The sequence below is a fragment of the Mycothermus thermophilus genome (genome assembly GCF_041956435.1).
Source record: "Mycothermus thermophilus strain CBS 625.91 unplaced genomic scaffold VTJ04scaffold_2, whole genome shotgun sequence".
NCBI classification, from domain to species: domain Eukaryota; kingdom Fungi; phylum Ascomycota; class Sordariomycetes; order Sordariales; family Chaetomiaceae; genus Mycothermus; species Mycothermus thermophilus.
The window spans coordinates 3,949,935-3,969,238 of record NW_027191428.1 but is presented as its reverse complement, the minus strand read 5'-3'; the positions used below and the strand labels follow the sequence as shown (position 1 = coordinate 3,969,238).

General features: G+C 57.0%; 9 protein-coding genes across 9 annotated transcripts; 5 read left to right on the top strand and 4 right to left on the bottom strand.

Moving 5' to 3' along the window:
* Positions 1-1,157: 1,157 nt before the first annotated feature.
* Positions 1,158-1,721, bottom strand: VTJ04DRAFT_3620 (uncharacterized protein; the record flags this gene model as incomplete). The annotated part of the gene is made up of 1 exon (XM_069361541.1): positions 1,158-1,721. The coding sequence occupies one exon, from the start codon at positions 1,719-1,721 to the stop codon at positions 1,158-1,160; it is 564 nt and encodes a 187-aa protein (XP_069222141.1).
* A 3,301-nt stretch (positions 1,722-5,022) lies between these two features.
* Positions 5,023-5,821, top strand: VTJ04DRAFT_3619 (uncharacterized protein; the record flags this gene model as incomplete). Its single annotated transcript, XM_069361539.1, has 2 exons — positions 5,023-5,213; positions 5,452-5,821. 2 exons carry the CDS (start codon positions 5,023-5,025, stop codon positions 5,819-5,821), a joined length of 561 nt encoding a protein of 186 aa, XP_069222140.1.
* Positions 5,822-5,853: 32 nt separating this feature from the next.
* VTJ04DRAFT_3618 (uncharacterized protein) lies at positions 5,854-8,619 on the top strand (the record flags this gene model as incomplete). Its single annotated transcript, XM_069361538.1, has 1 exon — positions 5,854-8,619. The coding sequence occupies one exon, from the start codon at positions 5,854-5,856 to the stop codon at positions 8,617-8,619; it is 2,766 nt and encodes a 921-aa protein (XP_069222139.1).
* Positions 8,620-9,274: 655 nt separating this feature from the next.
* VTJ04DRAFT_3617 (uncharacterized protein) lies at positions 9,275-10,720 on the top strand (the record flags this gene model as incomplete). Its single annotated transcript, XM_069361537.1, has 1 exon — positions 9,275-10,720. The coding sequence occupies one exon, from the start codon at positions 9,275-9,277 to the stop codon at positions 10,718-10,720; it is 1,446 nt and encodes a 481-aa protein (XP_069222138.1).
* A 224-nt stretch (positions 10,721-10,944) lies between these two features.
* On the bottom strand, positions 10,945-11,682 carry VTJ04DRAFT_3616 (uncharacterized protein; the record flags this gene model as incomplete). The annotated part of the gene is made up of 3 exons (XM_069361536.1): positions 10,945-11,423; positions 11,505-11,585; positions 11,643-11,682. 3 exons carry the CDS (start codon positions 11,680-11,682, stop codon positions 10,945-10,947), a joined length of 600 nt encoding a protein of 199 aa, XP_069222137.1.
* A 582-nt stretch (positions 11,683-12,264) lies between these two features.
* VTJ04DRAFT_3615 (uncharacterized protein) lies at positions 12,265-15,451 on the top strand (the record flags this gene model as incomplete). The annotated part of the gene is made up of 3 exons (XM_069361535.1): positions 12,265-12,544; positions 12,621-14,797; positions 14,870-15,451. The coding sequence occupies 3 exons, from the start codon at positions 12,265-12,267 to the stop codon at positions 15,449-15,451; spliced, it is 3,039 nt and encodes a 1,012-aa protein (XP_069222136.1).
* Positions 15,452-15,721: 270 nt separating this feature from the next.
* Positions 15,722-17,208, bottom strand: VTJ04DRAFT_3614 (uncharacterized protein; the record flags this gene model as incomplete). The annotated part of the gene is made up of 3 exons (XM_069361534.1): positions 15,722-16,120; positions 16,210-16,987; positions 17,204-17,208. The coding sequence occupies 3 exons, from the start codon at positions 17,206-17,208 to the stop codon at positions 15,722-15,724; spliced, it is 1,182 nt and encodes a 393-aa protein (XP_069222135.1).
* A 206-nt stretch (positions 17,209-17,414) lies between these two features.
* On the top strand, positions 17,415-17,963 carry VTJ04DRAFT_3613 (uncharacterized protein; the record flags this gene model as incomplete). Its single annotated transcript, XM_069361533.1, has 2 exons — positions 17,415-17,449; positions 17,753-17,963. 2 exons carry the CDS (start codon positions 17,415-17,417, stop codon positions 17,961-17,963), a joined length of 246 nt encoding a protein of 81 aa, XP_069222134.1.
* A 52-nt stretch (positions 17,964-18,015) lies between these two features.
* Positions 18,016-19,277, bottom strand: VTJ04DRAFT_3612 (uncharacterized protein; the record flags this gene model as incomplete). Its single annotated transcript, XM_069361532.1, has 2 exons — positions 18,016-18,222; positions 19,236-19,277. The coding sequence occupies 2 exons, from the start codon at positions 19,275-19,277 to the stop codon at positions 18,016-18,018; spliced, it is 249 nt and encodes an 82-aa protein (XP_069222133.1).
* Between the last annotated feature and the right edge of the window lie 27 nt (positions 19,278-19,304).

Sequence of the window (19,304 nt, the reverse complement as noted above, 5' to 3'; positions counted from 1 at the left end):
CTTGTCCAGAAGTAGATTGCACCGTCGACCTTGTGACGAAAAAGCCGACTTGTGAATCGTGATTTGGTCTGACTGTGGACGAGACGGAGGCTCAGCGCGGGAGAAAGAGGCTGATCACCATGGATGTCAAGGTGATTGGGGACCTTGAACACGCATGGCGTTGCTAGAGGAAAAGGGTGTGAAATCCCTCCACCAGAAGCGGGAATTGGAAAGAAAGAGGAGGAAAACCTCAACCACAAACAGCAGCGCGGGGTAAAAGAAAAAAAGATTTTCATTTACGCGTGGCCACCCTTCTAATAAGAGGGCCGAAAAGGCGTTGCCCATAGCGTCAACAACGGCAAGTTCCGTCTGGGAGGAGGTAGCAGGAAGAAATATCATCCATGGGAGAGGGATCGTGATCCACGTGACTCACGGTGAGATCCGTCAGAGCACACTGGTCGATCTCAACGACCAGGAAGACACGTCAAGGGATGGTGAGAGAGCCTGGCGGTGTTGGAGGATCGGAGAGCAGGAACATATCAAGGGAACATCGGGCGAGAGGGGTGTTGTTCGGACAGATTGAGGAGGCATGATAGTCACGGGGGGATCGGAGAACACATCGTCGTCGGGGGCACACATAAGGAGAGCATAGCCGTTATAAGGAAATAGGACAAGACTCTCTAGCACGGTATACCGGAACACGTCTCGTTGTCTTCATGTGATGGGAAATAATAGAACTGCTCGAGTTCTATTAAATACTTATAGGAGGACGACCAAAACATAAACACCACAAGGCGTCATCCAATGTAGATATAAGATGATACTTATTGTCTGATGTACCATGTCTTGAGACGGGACGACGGTCCTTCGACTGATGTACTGTATGTATACATGGGATGGGGGTTCGTCGTCCGATGTTCATGAGCAGATATTAGACCAAAGCACATCGGGCTGTGGGTGGCGCATTTCCGTCCAAAAACAAGTGTCAATTTGTCTTCACAGAATGAATAAAAGACGCCGGCACCAAGAGCGGAAGAAGCTCAAGCTAAGAGGTGTCTATCCATTCAAAACTCTAGCCACTCATCTAACAGGACAGCAGTGCCGTTGAATGACCTCTTGTCCTTGGATAACAGCCACCAGTTCGCCTGGGAGAACAGGGACTGGGGGATTTCAACTGCCTAGCTCACCTCCCGCCCAGGGAACCAGGGCATCTCTGGTTGAAGGTGACCATCACTCTGTGCTGACAAGAGACCATCCTTTGCCACCTTGTCCCAGTCAACTTCGGGCATGGTCTTCAGGTTGGCCACCAAGCACAGATCGGCCTCTCTGTTCATCATTTCCAGAGATAAACTCACTGAGGAGCAGGTTGCTGCACTTGCACCACGAGCACCGGCATAAGGTAGATGCGGCCGGAGGAGTGCTGGCTTCATCGTTGCCCTCTGTTCCTCAGCACCTGGCCAGGCCTCCTCAACATTCACCTGTTGAACGTGCCAGACACTGGAAGGCAGTAGCAGGGTGCTGCTGTTGCTGCTGGGGCTGTTGTTGCTGTTGCTGTTGCTGCGGCGGCGGCGGCGGCGATGGCGACGGCGGCGTTGCCGTATCCTCCAAGCCCTGAGACCAGAGTCCTTGTGATCGACCTGCTTGGGCACCTGGTCCAACCTGCCATGAAGAACAGGCGCGATGATGTGAAATGCCTCGGGGATGTCGGAGCCCTTGACAATCCTGGCTGAGGCGCGAGCCATAGACCGATCAAACCCGAACGGTGCCGGCAGCTTCCAGGGTGTCCTGGTTCTAGAGTTGAAACGCAGGACAGCCGATTGCAGTTGGCTTAAAAGCGTAGTTCACGCAGTCAGTTTTGAGTTGCCCTTGTTTAGTGACTTCACTGGGACTAAAACTTACCTGACCGGCTCAAGACTCGGAGTTGCGCTCGAAGTGATGCTGACGGTGTGACTTACAAAGACCTCCTTCACTGTGTCAGCACAACCATACATCTCAACATTGCCTGTAATCAACCAGGATAATTAGCCAACCACCCATCCACTTGGCGTTCAGTTCGAATTTGTCCACGGACACGACGGCCATAATTGAGGGTGTGGAAAAGCCGGCGACGGCACCCAGGTAAACAGCCCAGCAGGGCCAAGGCAACTAGATCGTAGTTGATAACGTGGGAGACCGTCACTGCCACGAGCCGAAGTGTCAGCCGTGACTAGGGTGGGCCAGTCGCCGTTCTTGGAGGCAAGGGCCGAGGCTCTCGCTACTTCTGGTTGCAGTCGCCAGGAGGATAGCAATTCCTCGAGGTGGATGCCGAATTTTGCAGCAACTCGGCAGACATGCTCGAGAGTAAAGAGTTCTAGCGTTCCGGAGATGGGCCATTTGGCAGTGCCGGCTTGCCATCAAAATCCTTTTGGTTACGGTCGCCGTGAGTTCCTTCTGCTTCCGGTCTCCGGGAGTGAGGCGGCTTAGGTTCTCCATGGCAGTGAAGGGCGCCGGGGGTGAAAGGTACGGCCATCGCCAAGGATAGGGTTGGCGGGAGGATGAGGTTCTGGAATAGCAGAGCCGGGATCCTTGGCGAGGCGGTCTGGAATGGACCGTATAACGTCGAAGTGACTGAGGTCCTTGAGGATGGAAAGGTTGTCAGCGAAGCAGAATGCCTTCGCCAACTTCCATCCGGCTTGGCGGTGGGAAATCCCCAACTGCTGGACGACGGGCCTTCGTCGAGGAAGCACTTTGTCGCAGCGCCGGTGAACGATTTCTATATGGCTTGGCGGCCGAGAGTGAAAGGCGCAGCGGTCGTCGAGGATAGCATACACAGGAGGCTAGTTTCTGAATGAAAAGAGCCTGGACCTTCACGATGTGTCTGGGAGTAGGGTGAGAGATGTCGCTGTTGTTGTTAATCAGACGCATGTCATTGGGTGATTCCAGGTTGGAGGTCGCAAGCAGAGTGTGTCACTTGGAGGCCGGCGACCGGGATTCCTCCCCTTGGCAGAGACGCCTCGCCGGTGCTGGATGCTACTTTGGCGGACGCCCTTGCGGTTCGTGTCTTTGTCTGTTGGGGTGAAACTCTTGAGCCCCCTTGATGGAGACAATCTACCAGCCTTTGAGCCCACTCACCAAAGGGTTGGTGCTATTGTTGTAGACTTGGTTAGACTGACTTGGATTGGATGGAACACTTCAACATTGTTGGTCAATGGAACGCGCTGCTTCGTCATCTTATTTCCTGCTACCCAGTCATTTCAGACGGCGTAGATCTTGACAATACTCATCAACAAGGTTCACCGATTGCGCTTGCTTCCACCGTGACCTCAACGGACATTTCACCTGAGACAAACTTTGTATAAACTATGAATGAATGCTCATTACCGTCAGATTGTACATGAAAGCTTACCTTACTCCTTCCATTGAACATTTTACTTCAGCTTCGCCAGCAAGACTGTCTGGAGGGGCAACTACTTGATGCTCCTGGATTCCCTGTTTCAAGTCCCAGGTTCTGCAGAAAGTCTTTTGCCGCCTTTATGGGCCAAGGCCCACAGGTCCCAGCTCCCCGTGGGTTCACCAACACTATGCCATCATGGATGGCATGGCACTCCCAGCGGCGGTTTGGGAGGCGATGGAGCATGTGTGTACCTACCAATGACGACGGTCCGCCAAAACGACGGCAACGGTGCATGGACCGACGACGGCGACCGGAGCCACGATCGCGAGGGTGCATGGACCGCCCAAAATCCAGGTATAAATTGAGCCATCGTGCCCCAAATTCTTGAACTCTTCCTTCTTCTCTTCTCTTCTACAGAGCTCAGGCCGGCGGCAGAAGAACAGGTCCTGACACCAATTCGGGAATCTGCTACTTCGTAAGACCTGACCGACCGAGTTTCTCCCAACCACCTTGGGTGACCAGACCTGATTATTCAGGACCCTGATGCCCTATGGCGGAGATTAAAATTCTCGTAGCCATGCCGCCCTCTCAGATTCCCACGGAGGGTGGCATCCTTCAGCGAGAGACATTTTTCCCATTGGCTTTATTTCTGTTTTTATTTTTGCATTGTGTTGTGTTTTTGTTTTTTTCTGTTGGTTTTTCTTGTGTGTGTGCTTGTGGGTAACCTGCAGCGATTGGGCATGAAGTTTCGTTCTTCATTCACTTCTTCATGTCTTCAGGTTCATTTCCTGTTAGCCGCACTCTGTAGATACCATGGATGATGTAGAAAGTAATTGAACCGCTGTTTCCCCCCAAGTTGTGCTCTCGTTGATGGAGTGACGTTGGGGATTTGACGGAAGTTCCCGGTGCAGGTTTTCGCTCGGCTCCTGCCGCTTCCATGCCCCACATCTTCAGCGGACGGTTGGCTGGTCATTGGCCAAGACTGGGATGGCGCTACTTTCGGATGCGGTTTAGCGTGGTTTTATCCTGGCTGCAGAACGCGTGCCTGAAAGTTCGAGAGGGAGCCCCTGAAACGGTTCCACTCTCACGTTGCCTCGTGTCACAGGTGTTGATCTCCCTGAACTGAAAGTGAGGCTGGCTGCAGGTTTCTGGATTTTTTGAGTGAGAGACTCAACACCATCCTCACCATCACCATCACCATCGCCCTGCTTTTGGCAGAGCGCGTTTGGCAAAAGACAGGGTTACAGCACAGTAAGTTTTGCTGTTACTACAGACAACATTGGGCACCAAGAATCTTTCATTCTGATGCTGACTGGGGTTCAGATCTTTGTGAGAGTCAGCCGTTTTGAGGGTGAGTTTTGGTTGCGCCGAGTTGTCCTGTCCATCCCATCCAAACCAAACCACCTTCTTCCCTTCCGCGACACCACCCATCCCCCCATCAACCATCACGACGACTAAGCATCTCGAAGCACAGACCGCCCTTCTCGCCGACTAAGCATCGCCGGATTGGCCGCTTTCGACGGGGGCGCGGGTCACCACCACGCCCGTTTTTCTTGAGGGTAAGTCGCTTTCTGTTTCTTCTTCTCTTCTTCTTCTTTTCACCTTTTGTCGTGAAAATTCCCATGTCTCGCTGGCCCCAAAACAACCAGCGAGCTGAGAAAAAAAAAAAAATGCAGCGCAGCAACGACGACCTCGCCGCTCCCGGCGCCGACCAGGCGCACCCCTCCGCCAGCGCCTCTGCCACCGCCCCCGCCGACCCAGCCGCTGCCGACGCGAAGGCCGCCTCCGACGATGAGGAGGAGGCCTTCCGCCTCGAGCGGGTCTGGGCCTGGCTGGAGGGTTGCGCGGACCCCCAGGACTTGTACGTGCCCTGTGGTGAGGTTGAGGAGGGTGAGGGGGATTCCAGTGTTGAGGCGGATGACGACGCCGCTGTCATTGCTTTTATTTTGTTTTCCATGATGTTTCGGGTTTATTTGTTATTTTCCGGCCTAGCTTGCTCTTTGATTTTTCATCTCGTCATCTTCTGCTTTTCTGCATGGTTTGGCTTTGTCTCTTTTTCATGTTGTTGTGTTTGATCAGATGCTAACTTTTTGTCAAAGTTTGCCAGCCGACGACTTGAACTTGGACGGCGCCATCAAGTACATTAGGCGCAAGATCAGGGCGGCCTTAAACAAGGTCCACGAAGCTCTGAAGCGTCTGAGAGGCAAAGTGTCGGCCAGGAACAAGGAACGGCCGACCGAGGAGAAAAAAGGGCCAGCCGAAACCGAAGAGAAGCCCGCCGAGGAAGCCGTTGAGGACAGGAGTGAGTTGGCGAAGGACGACGAGGAGCTCGCCGAAGGCGACTCTTCCCAGCTCGACATCGCGAGCGCTCCTGCAAGAACCTGGGACGACGAGGAGCTGGCAGAGTGGTCCGCTCTTCACGCGCCGCTCCCAATCGCTTCCTCTGCCCCCGACCTTGACAGGACTTAGCCGGCCCCAAGGACCGGCGTCCTGCCCTGACCATGGCGACCAATAGTTTGCAGGTCCGGGTGCCGGACTTTGCTTCGAGCACGAAGCAAAAGGCGATCGAGGATGCAAAGAAGATGCAGGAGATTGTCGAAGAAGATTGCAAGAAAGCCGGGAAGGATGTCCCACCATACCAGCTCGAGGAGCTCATCGGAAAAGGCAACTATGGTCGTGTCTACAAGGCAACCGACCTCAAATCGAAACAACTAGTCGCCATCAAGATCATCAACATCGAAGAAGGTGACACCCTCAACCCCAAGCTCGCCGATACCTACAGCGAGTTCATGAAGGAATTTTCAACATTGAAGCTGCTGAGCGAGAGTGGCGCCAAAAACATCAACCTCACCCTCGACGTTCTTCCTGTCGGCCACGCTATGTGGATGGTCACCGAGTACTGTGCTGGTGGCAGCGTCGCAACCCTCATGAAACCGACAGCACCAGGCGGATTGCAAGAGAAATGGATCATCCCCATTGTTCGCGAGGTCGCCGAAGCCATTTACTGGGTGCACAAGGAGGGCATCATCCACCGCGACATCAAGTGCGCCAATGTCCTCGTTACCGAGAAAGGCGGGGTTCAGCTGTGCGACTTTGGCGTCGCCGGCCTTCTCGAGTCTAAGATGGACAAGCGTACCACCTTCATCGGCACGCTCAACTGGATGGCCCCCGAGTTGTTCGACCCCGAACCATCATACAGCACTCCGGTCGACATTTGGGCCTTCGGATCCCTCGTCTACGAACTCGCCAACGGTCTGCCGCCCAACGTGCATGCCGGGTTCAGCATCCAGGAGCTGGGTCAATATATTAAGCACCATGCGCCGCGACTCGAAGGCGACTTTTCGGATGAAATCAAAGACCTGGTTGCATTCTGTCTCGTCGAGGACCCAGCAAAGCGGCCCACCATCCAGGAGATTCAGCGTCACCCCTACATCTACAACACGCAGGAGGCGTATCCCACGGAATCCCTCGCCAACCTTGTCAAGGCTTACAAGTTGTGGGAGGGCCAGGGCGGTATTCGCCGATCGCTGTTCGCTCCTGTTGGCGCGCAAGGGCCGCTGGACCAACCGTCGCCTGGTGTGCCTAACGACGAGTGGAACTTTAGCACCACGGTCGACTTCGATCGCCAGGTCATGAACACGGATGCCCAGGCCGTGTTTGATGTCTATGGATCCAATATCGACTTTGACTTTGGCGTCCCGCCGCAGCAACAGGAGCAACAACGACCGGCCAAGAGTAAACGGCGTCGCCAGCCACCTCCGCAGCTCCAGCCAACAAAGGCACCCCTTGAGAAGGTCTTCGACCCCAACACTATCTCCAACTACGAAGAGAATTCACGGGCCTACTACGGTAGAGCTCCGCCACCACCAGTAACCAGTACCAAGTCGGACCTTCCTCTGCGGGATGACTCGCTGCACTCGACCCTCCGAGAGTCACTCATTGATCTGGATGCGTCGTTTGACGGTGATGACCTCTCTCAATATGTCGACATGGCCACCATCCGAGCCAGCGTCGGCGGCAACCCGGGAGCGGGCTCACGTCTGCCCAGCGACCCTGACTACTATGATGATGCCACCGACTTCAACAAGCCACCACTCAGCGACCCGGCCGACCTTAATCCCAACCGTCGCACCCAGGACTGGAAGTTCCCAACCATGATCCCACCACCTCCGGCCTCGGCCAACCCTGACGTATTCCGCTTCCCCTTCCACGACCAGCCTGGCGACAGGTCGGATTCTCTAACACATTCAGCGGATGGCTACCTTGCCGAGCCGTACGATGGGATGCACCATGCGCCTCAACGTCAGCATGAGAACCACCGCGCGTCGGTCGACAGCCTGATTGATCTCGACGAGGGTCTCGTCACGATGCCTACTCCTCCCGCCGAGCTGACTCGGCCATCGACCGCGAACTCGGATGCGGCGTCCGTCACGGGCTCTGATATCGGCGGAGCCACGAACCCATTCGACCTCGAACGTCATGCCTCGCTGCTCTACGAGCCGCCGATTGGCATCCGCGAGCCATCCATCTACGTCTCGGACGACAGCGAGTTTGCGCACCTGGTAGCCCGGACAGATGACACTCAATCGCAGACGGCGCCAGGGATGCAGCAGCAATCAAACTTCCTGCGCCGCGGCACGCGATCGGCATCCCACTCGCGCTCGACCAGCTACGACGACGACAGCTATTCGGTTCAAAGCTACTCCGAAGCCGATTACCTCGCGATGGGTAGCAGCGGGACGCTTGGCGGCGGGCCAGGGTCATCGGCCAGCTCATTCAGCATCCCTGACCGGTACGGCGCCGGCAGTCGCGCAGCCCGCTCACGCGCCAGGTCGCAGTCCAACGCAAGCGTCGCCAGCGGGTACCAGCAACAGCCACCACCATTGCAGCAGCAGCAGCAGCAGCAGCAACAGCAACAACCCCAAGGGTTTCCTCAACAGCAACAGCTCCAGCCTCACCAGCAACAATACCCGCGCACTGTCTCCCTCTCAAGCACCAGCACAACCAGCTTCAGCTCCGCCACGACTACGGTCGTCAACGGACTGGGTCTCTCCATAGACAATGTCGTCGGGGCGCTCCCGCCGGGCGTACCGCCAGCGCCCCCGTCGGCGAGGGTGATGCAGGGCGCGGCAGGACGCGACCAGGTGCGCGACGAGGTGGTCAGGCTGCTGGGAAGCTTTTCGGAGCAGCTGGCGGTGACGAACGCGATGGTGGCGTCGTTGCCGGTGAGGGTTGGCGGGAGAAGGGGGGAGGGGTTTGTGGGTTGATGGATTGTTGAGGGGTGGAGGTTGAGAGCAGGGACGTATAGGTTGTAGTTGGCGTTGTGGCTGTGGGATGGGAGTTTTCTGGTTTGTTTTGCTTGTTACTTGGGAAGAATGATGGATGGGTTACGCTAGCATGGAATGGACTGCGCATGAATTTGGGATTCAGTGGGGGATATATTAAACGAGACTCTGGGAAATTCTCTAAATTATTGACTCGGAAGTGGGATTTTCTGTGCCATTGTCTCTGCCTTCTAGCTGCGTTGTGTGATGTATTTGTTGTGAGGTGATGGAGTTGATGTGGTTGAGAGGAGTGAGTGAGGGGGAGGCTTGACCCAATCTCTCACTCTAACTAAACCCACTGAAAAATTTATCCATCAGTGACTCAACGTCCACACCCAAGACCCTCCTCCGCAACAACAGCAACACAAGTCACCAAAATTAATTCTTGAAATAAACAGTCAAGTTGGCGCCTACTTGGAAATCCCGGCTTACTCTGCGCTGGTCCGTTGCAGCATCGCCGGTCGGCTGCACCGGATTTCTCACACAGTCTCATCGACTAGGAATCCTCAAACAAGGGAGGACGAGGCCTGCATCATCCTCGTCACTTACACCCCACCAACAATACCCCTCCACCACATCCGGCATCACCACCCCGGCTATGAAAACGCGCATTCTCAAAGTGCCACTGGCCGGCCGCGACGAGTCGGCTTTGGGCCGATGGGCAACCGGACCTGACGGCAAACTGGATCTGAACCACTGGATCGTGCCGTCACCATCAACATCATCACCAACCGCTGAGAATAATCACAACAACTCCGACATCACCAATAAGAGCAACGGCAACCGCAACAACGGCAGCAGAAATGACGAAGATGTCCTCGCCCCGCTTCGCGAGGCAGCCCACATCCTGCGCACCACCTCGTCCCCCGTCGCCTTCCCGACCGAAACCGTCTACGGCCTCGGCGCCGACGCCACCCGCAGCGACGCCGTGCGCGGCATCTACGCCGCGAAAGGCCGGCCCTCCGACAACCCCTTGATCGTGCACGTTTCCGACCTAACCATGCTCCGCCGGCTGCTGGTTCCGGGGTGGCAGCCCCCCGAACCTCAACCTCACTCCCAAGCTCACCCTCACCCTGCTCAACCCGAATCACCAGCCCCAGAAACAACCTCTCTCTTCTTCCCCAACGACCCCATCCCCGCCATCTACCACCCACTAATCTCCCGCTTCTGGCCGGGGCCCTTAACCATCCTCCTCCCCCTCCCTTCCCCTTCCCCTCTCGCACCCGAAGTCACCGCCTCCCAACCCACCTTTGGCGCACGCATGCCCGCCTCCGCGCTCGCGCGCACGCTCATCTCCCTCACCGGCGCCCCGCTCGCCGCGCCGTCCGCCAACGCCAGCACGCGCCCCTCGCCGACCGCCGCGCGGCACGTGGCCGAGGACCTGGACGGGCGCGGGGTCGCGCTGGTCCTGGATGGCGGGGTGTGCGCCGTCGGCGTGGAATCGACGGTGGTGGACGGGCTGAGCAGCCCGCCCGCGGTGCTGCGGCCGGGCGGGGTGGGGTTGGAGGAGCTGAGGAGGTGTGAGGGAGGGTGGGAAGGGGTGGTGAAGGGGTATAAGGATGAGGCGATGGAAGGGGGGAAGCCGAGGGCGCCGGGGATGAAGTATAAGCATTACAGTCCGAGGGCGAGGGTGGTGTTGTTTGAGAAGAAGGTGGGAGCAGGAGGAGGGAGGCGAGGGTTGGGGGAGGGGGATTTGGTGAGGGGAGCAGCGGTCGTAGGGGTGGTGAGGACGGGTGGATGGACGGTCGCCGGGGGCTTGGGACTTGAGGAGGAAGGGATGAAAGAGGTGGAAAAGGGGAATGAGGAGGAGGAGATGGGGTTTGTGGTTAAGGAGGGGAAGCTGATGAAGGGAGAGGGCAGGGTGTTGGATGTTGATCTCGGCGAAGATGTTGGGAGGGTGGCGCATGCGTTGTTTGGAGTTCTAAGAGAGCTGGATAGGTTGGGTGCTGATGTCATTTACGTCGAAGGGGTTGGGGATGGGGACGATATCGGGGCGGCGGTGATGAATAGGCTCAGGAAGGCGGCGTCGGAGATTAGGGTTTAGATCTGGACACTGGGAATACAGGGAACTTGGGATAGACGGCACATCTCGAAGTCGAGATAGACACATAGACGACACAACTCTGGAAGCTTTGATGGAAGGTCGAATGTCACGGCAATATCATGATCATGTCTGGATATTTTGCAGACCATGCCACATGCGTGTATGTCAAAAACTTATAGAACGACTCCAACAAGACCAACAACACCATTTCTATGCCCTTCCCCTCACAAACCCTGCCGCAGCCAATCCGTCAGCTTGGCCTTGCCTAGTTGAGCCAAGTTGTTGACGCCCTGCTCGCTGAAGGGATCGATGCGGCTGAGGTTGACGTCCTGGGACGGGGCCTTGCTGCAGCGCTGGACGATGATGGTGGGATCGGTCTCCAGCACAACACCGTCGTCGCAGATCTCGTCGACGGCCAGCGACACGAGGTCGTAGTTCTCGATGATGGTGCGCTTGTCGACCGACTGCTTGAACAGCAGGTGCAGGCTGTCGCGGAGGGCCAGGAGCACGTTGTACAGCAGGATCTCGTTGTCGTCGAGCCCGCCGACGACGTACAGGGCCACGTCCGACTCCATCTTGTAGAGGACGATGCGGTTGTCGAAGAGCAGGATGTCGCCCGTCTGCTTGGCCGTCTTTTGGAGGAGGGCCTTCTCGAAGCGCGTCTGCGCCGTCTTGTCGGGGTAGGGGTTCTGGGAGGGCAGGGCTGGAAGGCGGGGAGAGAGGGAGGGTCAGTCTGGACTGTGGTGTTGGTTCTGGGAGCTGAGGAGGGAATCCACGTGCGTACCTCCTCCTGGGTTGGCTGCTTGGTGCGGGGGGTTGTAGTATTTTGTGAATATCCGCGACCCGTCTTCGCTGGAGAGGATTACTAGCACCGAGGTCAGCTAGAAACAATCAAGCTTGTTCGTTCTCGTGGGCGACATACGGATAGCGTTGACGCTATACAGCGACATTCCTGGTGACATGTTGGGCGGTGTGTTTTTGCGGTCCTCTGATCCTCTCAGGCTGGTTTGTTTCTCAGGAGAATATGGCCCTCCAGGTCCGACGGTGACGGGCTATGCGATTAGGAGTAGCGAGGGTTGGTGTTAGTGTTGGTGTTCTGGGAATTGTGGGGGTTCAGGACGTTGGTGGGTTGGTCTTGTTCGCTGCTTCTTGGTGTCGCTCTGGCACCTGCTGTTGCTGCTGCGATGTGGCTTGAACTGGCTGCTCGTCGTGGTGGAGTGGGGCGCTGCTGTCCCACTCCACGGTACGTACCGTATTTTACGCACTCTGTGTAAGATACAGTAAGACAGGGGTTTAATGGGTTGCAGGACGCGAGGCCCTGTCAACGCGTCCAATTGTGCACTAAGCGCGAAGTTTCGCGTGTCTCCCTTTTTCGGCTGCCCAACCGCAGGTGCATCGTCCAGTCCCGCATCCCAAAGTCCCACTTTCTGCTCCATACTCTATCTCCCTCGAGACTCTGCACCTCTCGTCGCAACACTCCCACTCCCCCTCATCCCCAATTACATCGACAACACCAGCTGCGACGACTCCCAACCACCACCACAATGTCGTCGCCGTCCCGGAGATCGACCCGCAGCTCGGCCACTCCCCGCCGCAGTGCTGCTGGCGGGGCAGAGAGAACCCCTCGCCAGACCAGGACTTCGCAGTTGGCTTCTAGTCCTCTCTTTTACCAGTCTTCCTCGCCTGCTGCCGGCCCCTCCTCCAACAGCCAGAGCACCGCTCAACCTCCCCCGAGTTCCCCTTTACGCCAAAACACCGAGTCTCAGGAGACGGGGGACCGTACTCCTCGGGCTTCCGCTGCGAACCGGAACCGTCTCATTGGCGGTGAGTCCTCCCCTCCATCACATTATGTCTAACTTGCCCCTTGTGCCTGGCTCGGTCGCTGACATCCACCTTCCAGACTCATCTCCCATCCGCTACGACCCTAGCTCCAGTCCCGGTCGGCAGCTGAGCCAGCAATCCGATCTCCGGAGCGATAGCAGCGCTCTCTTCGTGAGCTCTCAGCGCTCGGCTTCTTCTGTCCGCTACTACCGAGGCGATATCAACCCTGACTTCAACCGCACCCCGCGCGCTCCCCGCCGCATCATCCTCGATGATACCGGCCGTGTCGTGCGCGACGGTAGCACTCTCGGCTCCGATGCCGCCTCCTTCGCCAACAACAATCCCCACACCTCCGAGGCCGACGCCCTGGGCGGCGCCAGCCAGAGTCTCGTCTGGGGTACCACCGTGTCCCTCGAGGACTCGTTTGCCTCGTTCCGCGATTTCCTCCGCAACTTCACCAAAAAGTATCGCATGTGGGCAGATGGCGCCACCGAGGCTGAAACCCGTGACAACCCCGAGGCCGCGTCCAAGCCTTACTGGGAGGCCATGGAGACCATGCTTCTCCTCGGCACCAATAAGCTGTACCTGGACCTCCGCGACCTCAAGTCATACCCGCGCACCGTCAAGCTGTGGCACCAATGCTTGGCCTACCCGACAGAAATCATCCCCGTCATGGACCAGTGCGTCCACGACTGCATGATCGAGCTGGCCCAGGCCGAGATGGCCAGGGAGAAGGCCGCCGCCAACAACCAGAATGGCGGAAACCACCGTGCTCCCCATGCCTCGCAGAGCTCCGACATCGCCTTCCCCAGCTCGGACAGGCCCGAAGAGCCTTCGACGCCGCGCCCTAGCCAATCCCGCGACCAGCTCACCCTCGAAGACCAGGTCCAAAACCAACAGTACCTGGTGCGCCCCTTCAACACGGACAAAACCATCAACCTGCGCGATCTGAACCCCTCCGACATGGACAAGCTCATCTCCATCAAGGGCCTTGTCATCCGCGCCACCCCCGTCATCCCCGACATGAAGCAGGCCTTCTTCAAGTGCAGCGTGTGTGGCCACTCGGTCACCGTCGATCTGGACCGCGGCAAGATCCGCGAGCCCACCGAGTGCCCGCGTGCCCGCTGCAAGCAGAAGAACTCGATGCAGATCATCCACAACCGCTGCCTGTTCGAGGACAAGCAAGTCATCAAGCTCCAGGAGACCCCCGACGAAGTGCCTGCTGGTCAGACACCTCACTCGGTCTCGGTCTGCGTCTACAACGACCTGGTGGACTTCTGCAAGGCCGGTGATCGCGTCGAGCTGACGGGTATCTACAAGGTGACCCCTGTGCGTGTCAACCCGCGCATGCGCACCGTCAAGAGCGTCCACAAGACGTATGTCGACGTGGTGCATGTGCAAAAGATTGATCGCAAGCGCTTGGGCGCCGACCCCTCGACTCTGGACATCGCTCTTGAAGAAGAGGCGCTCGAGGAGGACAACCTGCGTGCCACAGGCCACACCCTCGACGAGATCCGCAAGGTGACACCCGAGGAAGAAGAGAAGATCAAGGCGACGGCCGCACGGCCTGATGTCTACGAGCTTCTCGCTCGCTCGCTCGCCCCGAGCATCTACGAAATGGATGATGTCAAGAAGGGCATCCTCCTGCAGCTGTTCGGCGGCACCAACAAGACTTTCGAGAAGGGTGCCAGCCCCAGGTACCGCGGCGATATCAATATCCTCCTGTGCGGCGACCCGTCCACCTCCAAGTCACAGATGCTTTCGTACGTGCACCGCATCGCCCCGCGCGGCGTCTACACCAGCGGCAAGGGTTCGTCCGCCGTCGGTCTCACGGCCTACGTGACGCGCGATCCCGAAACCCGCCAGCTCGTCCTCGAGTCGGGCGCCCTGGTCCTGTCAGACGGTGGTGTTTGCTGCATTGACGAGTTCGACAAGATGAACGAGTCAACCCGCTCTGTGCTGCACGAGGTCATGGAGCAGCAGACCGTGTCAGTGGCCAAGGCCGGCATCATTACCACTCTCAACGCCCGCACCAGCATCTTGGCCTCGGCCAACCCCATCGGCAGCCGTTACAACCCGGAGCTTTCGGTTCCTCAGAACATTGACCTGCCTCCGACCCTGCTGTCACGTTTCGATCTCGTGTACCTCATCCTCGACCGTCCCGACGAGAAGGCCGACCAACGCCTGGCCCGCCATCTGTTGTCCATGTACCTCGAAGACAAGCCCGACACGGCGCCAACTAACAATGACATCCTGGTTTGTCAACCTCCTTTTACCCTCTTCCCCTCTCACTTCAAGGACTCACTAACAACCACCCCCTCCATCCAGCCTGTCGAGTTCCTCACCTCCTACATCTCGTACGCCCGCGCCCACATCCACCCCGTCATCAGCGAGGCCGCGGGCAAGGAGCTCGTCGACGCCTACGTCGAGATGCGCAAGCTGGGTCAGGACGTGCGCGCCGCCGAGAAGCGCATCACGGCCACGACGCGCCAGCTCGAGAGCATGATCCGCCTGTCCGAGGCGCACGCGCGCATGCGCCTGTCGCCCGTCGTCGAGCCCGACGACGTCCGCGAGGCGGTGCGCCTGATCCAGGCCGCCCTCAAGACGGCCGCCACCGACGCCCAGGGCCGCATCGATATGAGCCTGCTCACCGAGGGCACGAGCGCGGCCGAGAGGCGCCGCCGCGCCGACATGAAGGACGCCACGGTCCGGCTGCTGGACGAGATGACGGCCAACGGGCAGGCAGTCAGGTTCGCCGACGTGGCGAGGCGGTTGGCCGAGGCGGCGGGCGTGCCCGTCGAGGCGGGCGAGTTTGCCGAGGTGATGCGCACGTTGGAGATGGAGGGCGCCGTCATGATTAGCGGCGAGGGCGCGAGGAAGATGGTGAGGAGGGTGACGGCGAGTGTCTAAGTTGCGGAGTCTATTGAGATATAGATTTATCGGCTTGGGTAAGGAAGATGATGGTGTTGGTGTTTTGTTGAGAAGGCCGGCGGGCATGACGGGAATGATTGCACATACATGCACTTGTTTTACACAATGTAGTAGTGGGAAAGGGGTTTAATGATGATGACAATGCCAACCAACAACAAAGTCTGATTCCCAACTTATCAACATTCTTCCTCCGCCTCTCCTAGCTAACAAACTTCTCTCCTATCCCTACCTTACAGTCTAGAGCCTTAGTCATCTATCAAGGTCACTCTCCCTCCTATTCTCCTCCCTGTGCTGCTCCTCTCCATTTTCCTCCGTCCGTTCCCGCTGCCGATGCTCACCCTGTCGATGATTCTGTTTTAGAGTAGTATCTTTCTCCCAGTCCTCTCTTTCTTGCGCCTCCTCCTCCCGAACGTCAAGAAAGCCCAAATCGAGCCTCCACTCGCGCAAATCGTCCTCTGCGTCGTTGAGGATCTGACGAGCCTGGCCTGCGTGGGGATACGGTGGCCGCGACTCGCCGGGGACAGACGGGGTGACGTCGAGCAGCTGCAGCAGGCGTAGGCCGTGGCGCGCCAGCATGGCTTGTTTCTCGGCGAGCTCGATGGTGGCGGCGAGTTCGAGGGTGTAGGCCTCGCGGAGTTTTTGGCGGGTCTTGCACATGCATATCAGTTTCCGTTCGTTCAACACCATCCCACATGTCACCCAAAGAAAAAGAAACAAGAAGGTATCCTGCTGCTTACCACATTCCCCAACTGCGCCTCAGCCACCAACCCCTCCGCCTCGGCCCTGACCAGCTCCTGCTCCAGCGTCGCCAGCCTCGGCGACGCCGGATCTTTGGCCCTCAGCCGCGCCAGCTCCTCGGCCACTTTGCGGCGGCCGTCCCGCGCCGGCTGCACGCTCCGCTCCGTGTCCCGGATCGCCTTGAGCAATCCCCGGCTCGTCTCCAGCCGTGCCGCGTACGCCGCCTCCTGCTCGCCCAGCTCCGAGAGGAGCACCCCGATTTTGTCGGTCAAGTCGTTTATCCCGGCGTCTGCGGTGGTGGCGCCGGGTAGCGGTGTGGTGGTGTTGTGAAATGGCTTCCTCTGCTCCACACCATTACCGTTGGTCGTGGCGGGGGTATCGGTCCGGAAGAGACCGCGCGCGGCTTGCTCGCCCCATTCCGAGAGCTGGGTGGCGACGGACAGGCGGGAGCGCGCGACGGATTCGTGGGCAGAGATGAGGTCGCTGCTGGTTTTGATGAGGCGTTGGATGCGTTTGGAGAGGGGAGGGGAGGAGGAGCGCTGGTGGTGGGTGGGATTGCGGAGAGAAGGCAGAGAGAAGCCTGTGTGGCGATGGGCCTGGGTAGAGGAAGGATTGGGAGTGTTGCCGATTCCAGGCCCGAGGCGGCTTGTTCCTGGTCTGCTGTTGTTGTTTAAGATGGTGGTGGGGCCGGCGGAATCGGTGGCTGTGGTGCCGGTGCTGGTGTGAGAGGAGTGGTTGGAAGAACGGTTGTGAGACCGGAGGGAGAGGGCGCGGTTCCTGTTCAAGGGGGGATTGGTTGTTAGTTCTGGGATCGGGAGATGTAATTCTCTCAAGAGACTGAAGATACCACTGGAAGGAAAAGGGATGGCGCGAAGTATCACTGTTGCTGCTCTTGGAGCGAGTCATAGTCATGGTTTAAGAGCAAGCTGTGCTATAGTGTATGGATAGGTGCTTGGGTAACATGTGAGTACATAGAAGATCAGGGAGACTTGCAGCATGTTTACAGTGATTGGACTTTGACGATGTTCAATTGCAATATGAGTGGTGTTTGTCTTTCGAATCTGGGTCAATGAAAGGGCAAGAGCGATGAGCTGTCAAGTTCTCTGGGACTTTCTCGATTAAACTTGTGAAAAGAACTACATGAGTTTGGCAAGTGATAGCTTTTTGAAATTGTCGCCTGCTCTTGCAGGTTGTATGTAGTAGTATGGCATCATTTCCAAGGCTGTCCCGTCTTCCACTGTCTGTGGTTCTTGGAGGTGAACGACGATCCCATATAGTAGGAGGTCATGACGTCACACTTCATCGCATCCTCCAAATCCAACCATGACGACGCCGAGCCAACATCTTCAGCAATTGGACGTCATCTGAACTTTCGGGTTTCTCCTCCAATATTTACTAGTCATTGATATCGAGTTCACTTGGGCCATCAGATAGGACGAGTATGAAACATCAAAAGTCCATCTAAGTTGCCATTGATAGTAGGTAGATACTTTTGTGCTTGGGCAAAAATCCCAAATGTCATCTGATTTAATATTGTTGCAGGAAACCAGTAAACAAAAGAAAAGCTAAATCCCATCCTTCAACGCCAGCTATGATGAACCCAATCCTCCTTCCAAGTAAATCTCATCTAAGTCATGCAATAACCCAATGTATCAATCCCCCATGCACCCCTCCGACTCTCGTTCCTCACCACCTCCTCCTCCTCCCGCCTCCAAACAAACCACCACCCATCCGCGGCTTCGGACCCATATGATGCGACACGGGCGCGTGGTGATATCCGTGGTGGTGCGTGGTCGGGGCAACAACTACGCGAGGAGCGTGGTGGCGTCTTGGGCCGCCAAATCCGAAGTGAGGCCGTGGTCGTGGAGCGAGATGGGGCTCCGAGACGTATGTACGGCGGCTACCGAAGCACATTTTGTGTGGGTTGTTGGTTGATTGATAGGAGTAGACTGCTGTCTGAATGTGGTGCTTATATCGTTGGTGCGGATGTTGGTGAGGAATGTATTGTTTGTCTGAGCAGGTCAAGAAAGCCTGAATAGATGACTGATGTGTGTGAAGATGTGGAACTTCTGGCCCAAGATTGACACAGGACAATGGGATATTTATCTACAAGTGCCTCCCAAACCATCATCCCCAATTCTCGTCCAACTTGTGACGTCGTTCCCTTCCCCCAAGCTGGACTTCCTGCTCAGCCCAGATCGGGACCGGTTTCCGGATCTCGGCTCGAGATGCATCCCGCCACCGAGGACGTCATCTCGCACAAATCAACACCAGGCATAGCCAGGCACAGGCACAAGAAAGGGGATCTACAAGGGATTTCCATGATGTTTGTTGAAGTCTAACTTCTTTTTTGGCATGTCCCGATGGGAAGGAAAGACGTCAGCATGCATCAGCCATGCAGTGCTAGCTCCGGGCTCCAGGTTGTTGCGCCATCGTGCATACGCCATCTGGTTTTCTGACAAGCTTCCCCGTCGAACTACTGGCATGTGTACCTCATAATTAGTAGAGAGTACCCAGGCCACTAATTATGGGGTCCGTGGCTCGAGATGAGGTGGGATGCTGGCGGCTGGAAAATGTGGCTGTGCTTTCACAAACTTCCTAGGTTCAACGCTGTGAAGAGTCCCATGCCTACCTAATCCTCAATCCTACATATCAAGCAGACAAAGAACTCAAAAGGCAGAGTATCAATAGAAAAAAAAATAACAAAAATACGAGAAGTAAAATAGCCCAAAAGAAAATATAACAATAAAATATTTGGTGCACATGCACTAACAACAGCCATCTCCCTATCTACCCATTTCCGATCCAGCTCACTACCAACCTACCAGCAACTCACCTGAAAGATCCAGTCCAAACTAAGCCACCCAACCTACCCCATAGACATGACTCGCCGCAGCTGGAGTCAATTGATCCGGAGACCATCCCGTGATGCCCCGGCTCCTCCGGTGTCCGCCGAGCCAAACATCAGCCTCGCTTAGGGTTTGGTGTTCCCCACCAAGCAGACGAGTGGGCACGCGGGACGGACACACAGGAGGCCGTTCGGGATGCTATGTGCCTTGTAATTCATGTTGAAGTTAAGCGCCGGTGGTGAGAG